At 35.3% G+C, this 5,228-nt stretch overlaps 1 protein-coding gene across 1 annotated transcript; it reads right to left on the reverse strand.

Moving 5' to 3' along the window:
- Positions 1–3,725: 3,725 nt before the first annotated feature.
- LOC117216082 lies at positions 3,726–4,570 on the reverse strand. Its single transcript, XM_033462606.1, has 3 exons — positions 4,402–4,570; positions 4,255–4,326; positions 3,726–4,176 (listed from the first exon to the last, which is right to left on the reverse strand). Exons 2-3 carry the CDS (start codon positions 4,300–4,302, stop codon positions 3,763–3,765), a joined length of 462 nt encoding a protein of 153 aa, XP_033318497.1. The 5' UTR covers positions 4,303–4,326; positions 4,402–4,570; the 3' UTR covers positions 3,726–3,762.
- Positions 4,571–5,228: the final 658 nt, after the last annotated feature.

Genomic DNA, 5,228 nt, shown 5'->3' on the forward strand with positions numbered 1-5,228 from the left:
AAGGAAAATCTCCGATCAATATACTGGACCATACAAAGTGCTAGAAATCTTGCAGAACCAAAACGTCAAGATCGAAGTAAAAGGGATTCCGCGAACGGTGCATTTAAACAAGTTAAAACTAGCGCATAATCGAAATAAGCAACGAATAAAGCGATTTCAGTGGGCAACGTAGTGCGGTACTATATGTTATAGTGCTGTTCGTCGAATAATACAGATATCGAACACCTAAAAGGAAAAAGGAAAATTATTATACGTGTTTCAATTATTGCTTAAATATAAAACGTGTTAACTCAATGAACAATTAACTAGTGAAAGTGAAAGTTACCTTGTGAACAAGTGATAAACATACAAGAAAGTGTACGTGCAAGTATAGGTTATGGATCATTGTTCATGGAAAACAATGTATGACAGCTACCTAAAATAAGTGAATAAATTAGTTTCAATTGTCTCGGTGCAAAATACAAGGTTACTAAATGTTATAACTATATTATGGATAAATCAAAAGGAGGTGTAACACTGTTCGTCGAATAATACAGATAGCGAAAACCTAAAAAGAAAAAGGGAAAATTATTATGTGTTCTCCAATTATTGTTTGAATATACAACATGTCGATTCAATAAATAATTAAAAGAGGGGATGTGAAAGTTACCTTGTAAACAAGTAATCATCATACAAGAAGGTCTACATGCAAAATAGGTTATGGCTCCCTGCTTGCGGAACATCATGTACCAGCTGAAAATAAACGAACGAATTAACTTCAATTGCCTTAATGCAAAGAGCAGCATCGCTAAATGTTATAACGGTGCTGTGGAGGCGTGGCACTGTTCGTCGAATGACACAGATAGCGGAAACTTGGAAAAAGAAAAGAAGTTTATTACGAGTGTTCGAATTACTGTTTGAATGTAAAACGTGTTAGTTCAACGAATAACGAAAACAGTGAAAGTGCAACTTACCTCGTGAACAATCAATCACCATACAAGGAAGTGTACATGCATGGATTTCGCAGATTAACAAGAAGAAATAAAATAGCTGATAAATATAGAAAGTGGTTAGAAAATAATTAAGATAGATTAATTGAGAGTTAGTAATAAATATAACCGGAGTAAAAGGATATTTTATTATGTATTAATCTACGTAGTATTGTTATATTATTATATCTAACATGTAGAAATGGATTTTGTACGCATATATGTATATAATTCCAATCCAAGTAGTATTCATAATATTTATTTTCACTGATAACAAGTACGTAAAACCTAAAATAAAACAAAGGTTTTAACAATAAAAAAAAAACAAAAAAAAAAAAGAAAAAGGGGAAGAAGAAAAAAAAAAGAAGAAAAAAAAAGGAAAGAAAAAAAATATAATATATATAAATATAAAATTTTCTTTTTCTATAAAAGGATATTCCTATTTCTGATAAACTCGAGAAATGATAACATTATACCATGATACACTGACGCAAAGATACACCACACAGAAGAAACTAATAGAGAACGCTTTAAGCTTGGCAAACTTACCGCCCGACGAATTTGCATACACCATAACCAAAACCCAGGACACATGGCTTTGATCGCAGGAGAAGCGGTCCATATAGTCAAATGAATTCCGGTACAAGTAAAGGTACGACATACAACAAAATGCTACTCGGAACTACCCGTTTGGCAAAGGAATCGCACCACAGGAACTCCGCCCGGACGTGCGCCAAACGTGGCGATATTCAGCACCATCGTCGTTGGCCACGAGCGGAATATATACCCAAAAGACCTCGATGCACTACGGGACCACGTCATGTTCCCGGCAGAAAATCTGCAGTCTTGAACGCATTGGCCAGAGGAGCAACAGAAAAAACAATCGTCCCTGGAACAGTAAACATCCTGGGAATGATGGACAAAACACATTAACGACAATAGCGAAAAATACCGTATCAAGCTTATGGACTGGTTTTATGGAATTTGGAACTGTCAGTGCAGCAATATTTGGAATACTCGCAATATTTAAACTAATCAAAACAATAATAGATATAGCCGCACACGGATACCAGTTACGTGAAACTTACGAATGTGAATCGCCATATTAGGAGCAATATGCGGCTCAGTCACCCACCCGCTACTATACCTCAAAAGAAGACGAAATATCGATGATCAAACAGCACAGCCTCAAGGGATATCGATAACACCGGTAGTCACTCAACTACCAACGACATCTACGTCCGCCTTGAGCGAACTCAGAGATACCATCAGTCAAATTTCCTTTGGAAATTTGAACTCCAAGGGCGGGGGTGTCAGGTCCCGCGCTCCGCACGCGCCGTAACAAGAACAAGAAAACCATTCTATACAAAACACGCGAATAAGGATTTGAATGCACAAACGAACACACGGCACTACGAAACGAAAGGAAGGATTAACAAAACGAGGGCGATTAACGGATCCAACCAATAAACAAAATACATATACACACAATTCTAAATAAACCAGGAAATAAGAATAACTACAAAAGGGGAAAATAATTGAAACGCCAGGAATATATATATATATATATATATATATATATAAATATATTTCAATCAATCAATTTGGAGAGTTACATATAAGTATAAACATATATGCCGAACATGTAATAACCTAGTAAATATTAGAGACAGTGCTTCCAATACTATGCAATAAATACAATATTATCAATTTATGAAATATAAGTATACATGAAGTCAAAAACTAATAGTTTAACGAATACATAAAACATACAATATTGTATTATTAAAGAAATGAAGGTTACATTGTCAGAAATATATATATGTGTGCGAATTCTATCAAACCGATAATCTAAGATACATACTTGAAACTAGCCTACATTCCGGTAAAGAATTATAAAATAAGAACTATATTACGGAACATGCATGTCTATATATAAATATATAAATTATATTCTAAACTAAACTACTATTAATGTATGCGCATTCTACATTATTGATTCAAATCGATAATCTAAGATACATACTTAAAACTAGCCTACATTCCGGTAAAGGATAAATAAATAATTGACATTTCATTTCGTATGAATACTACACTGCCAAGAGAAATATGCATATGAATACGTATATATATATATATATATATATATATATATATATATATATATTTATATTATCGAATACTCTATAAAATAAACTACTCAAAACAATAAATAACGCAATCGAAGAATTACAAAACATTAGCCATATTGAAGTGACACACAACATAAACATATATATATATATATATACATATTATACTATTGTCACTTTAAAACAATATTAATAAATAAATGTTCTAATTGCGGTAGAATAAGGAAAAACGAGCGACAGACGAAAAATTACTTCGATATCAAACAAAACTAAAGACCCGTCACTAAAAACTTTACTGATGACATTTATGAGCAGCCATGTTGGATTTACACGCGTCATGGCGAAAGGAATATTAGGGATTAATGAAAGTCAGGCGCGAGAAACAAATCATGAAAACACATTGTTAACACTTTTCTTTAATAAATTCTATGCGCAACTACAAATGTAAAAAAAAAATATATATATATATATAATTAATTAAAAGGGGGGAAATATAAAATTGAAAAAAATAACAAACGTAAAATAGATAACCTAACACTATCACATTCAAAATATATATATATATATATATATATATATATAAATTGAACACAAAACAAAATACATCAAAAAATTAATAATAATAAGGAACATCAAACAGCGAACCAACGAAATTGAAGCAGCTACACTAAATCAAAATCGAAGCAAGGAGCTCCGGGATGAAGTTCGCTGAACTCACGCCTACACCAATAGCGCACAACAGGGGAAATTCCCTTTCTCCCAGAAGCATGGTGACGAAGATGTGCCTCCAAAACCTCTTCGGGAATTTCATTCGCAAAACGAACTTTCACGCAACGATCGGTATCAACGATTTCAACCAGAGGGGGTTCCCTCTCCAATACGACGGTCTCTGCATCGAAGAAATTCTCGTCGAAAGTAACCAAATCGTCAAAGCCCAATTTCGACACGGCCTCGGCACCAATGTTGAATAGTTCCTCCAACCACTCTGATACTCGTGGTTTATCACAGAGCCGCATGCGTTTGATTGGTCCTCCCGAGTCGCCCAAGGGTTCTTCGGAATCCCTCTTTCGCTTGGGCTGAGAACAACACGGTATATTTTAAATAAAACGAAACAGGACGAATCAAGCGGACTAAGAACAAGACTAAATACGTACCAGGGAAGTCTGGAAAGGAACCTCTGATGGAAACGACTCCGCAAACATTGTTCGAACGTCGATCACCGAAGCCTAGGGAAATAGCAAAAAAGGAAAAAACAATCAAAATCACAAAAACAACCTTAATATGCAAACATCCAAACTTACGCAAAACAACTCGAAGGAGGAGGTCCTTGTTATGGGAGAGCAGCGGAGTTGCGTGTGTTTACCCAGTAAACATTGAAATGATAATGATGCTGCAGCCACCAGCCCTTCCACGCGCCGAAGAACACCGGTAATTCCCACGGTACAGCACGTGGAAGTTTCTCGTGGAAAGGACTAGATCAGCGTGGAATGCTTCAAATCTCCTAGACGCTAGCTCAGCGGAACACAGGACTGATAAAAACTAAGTCGAAATATGGAATTTGCATTTTGTCACGTACGATTCCAAGAAGCCCAAACTGCAACATCCCGATTCCCACGGAAGCGTACCCCCAGTGGACCACCACCCCGTGGGGGATGGCATTATAAATAAGCGTAGCAACATAGCGCAGCGCTCATTATTATTCTGGTGAACATTCTTATTACGGTTCATTATTCTTTGTTCATTATTATAGTGTCCATTCTTCTTATAATTTGCGTTCGTTCATTTTTTATAGTGTTCATTCCTTACGGCTCATTATTCTTCGCTCATTAGTTTGTTCATAATTCTTGTGATCGTTTGTTATTACGGCCCATTATTAATTTATTACTACGTTCGTTATTGCGCTCGTCACTGCGTTTAGAAATTTTGTATAGTATTTTGCGTTTCGGGGTCTTAATTTTTTCGGTCAAGAAAAGAGAGTCGCGACTAAGTAAAAAGAAAATTTTATCTTTGAAGTCCTCATTTCATCGTTTAAACACAAACGCGCATTGTAATTGCGGTATTAATCCAGCTAAGTGAATTGCTCAGTCTGTATTAAAATAGATAAATAAAGTAAGAGTTGATAGTAAAC

The sequence above is a fragment of the Bombus bifarius genome, unplaced genomic scaffold (assembly GCF_011952205.1).
Source record: "Bombus bifarius isolate JDL3187 unplaced genomic scaffold, Bbif_JDL3187 scf7180000010131_frag, whole genome shotgun sequence".
NCBI lineage: Eukaryota > Metazoa > Arthropoda > Insecta > Hymenoptera > Apidae > Bombus > Bombus bifarius.

Bases quoted from the DNA above. Each gene is read 5' to 3' on its own strand.
- LOC117216082 (XM_033462606.1), bottom strand. From the start codon at position 4,302: ATGTTTGCGGAGTCGTTTCCATCAGAGGTTCCTTTCCAGACTTCCCTG. The intron at 4,177-4,254 runs GTACGTATTTAG...TGTTGTTCTCAG, and splicing joins TTCCTTTCCAGACTTCCCTG to CCCAAGCGAAAGAGGGATTC.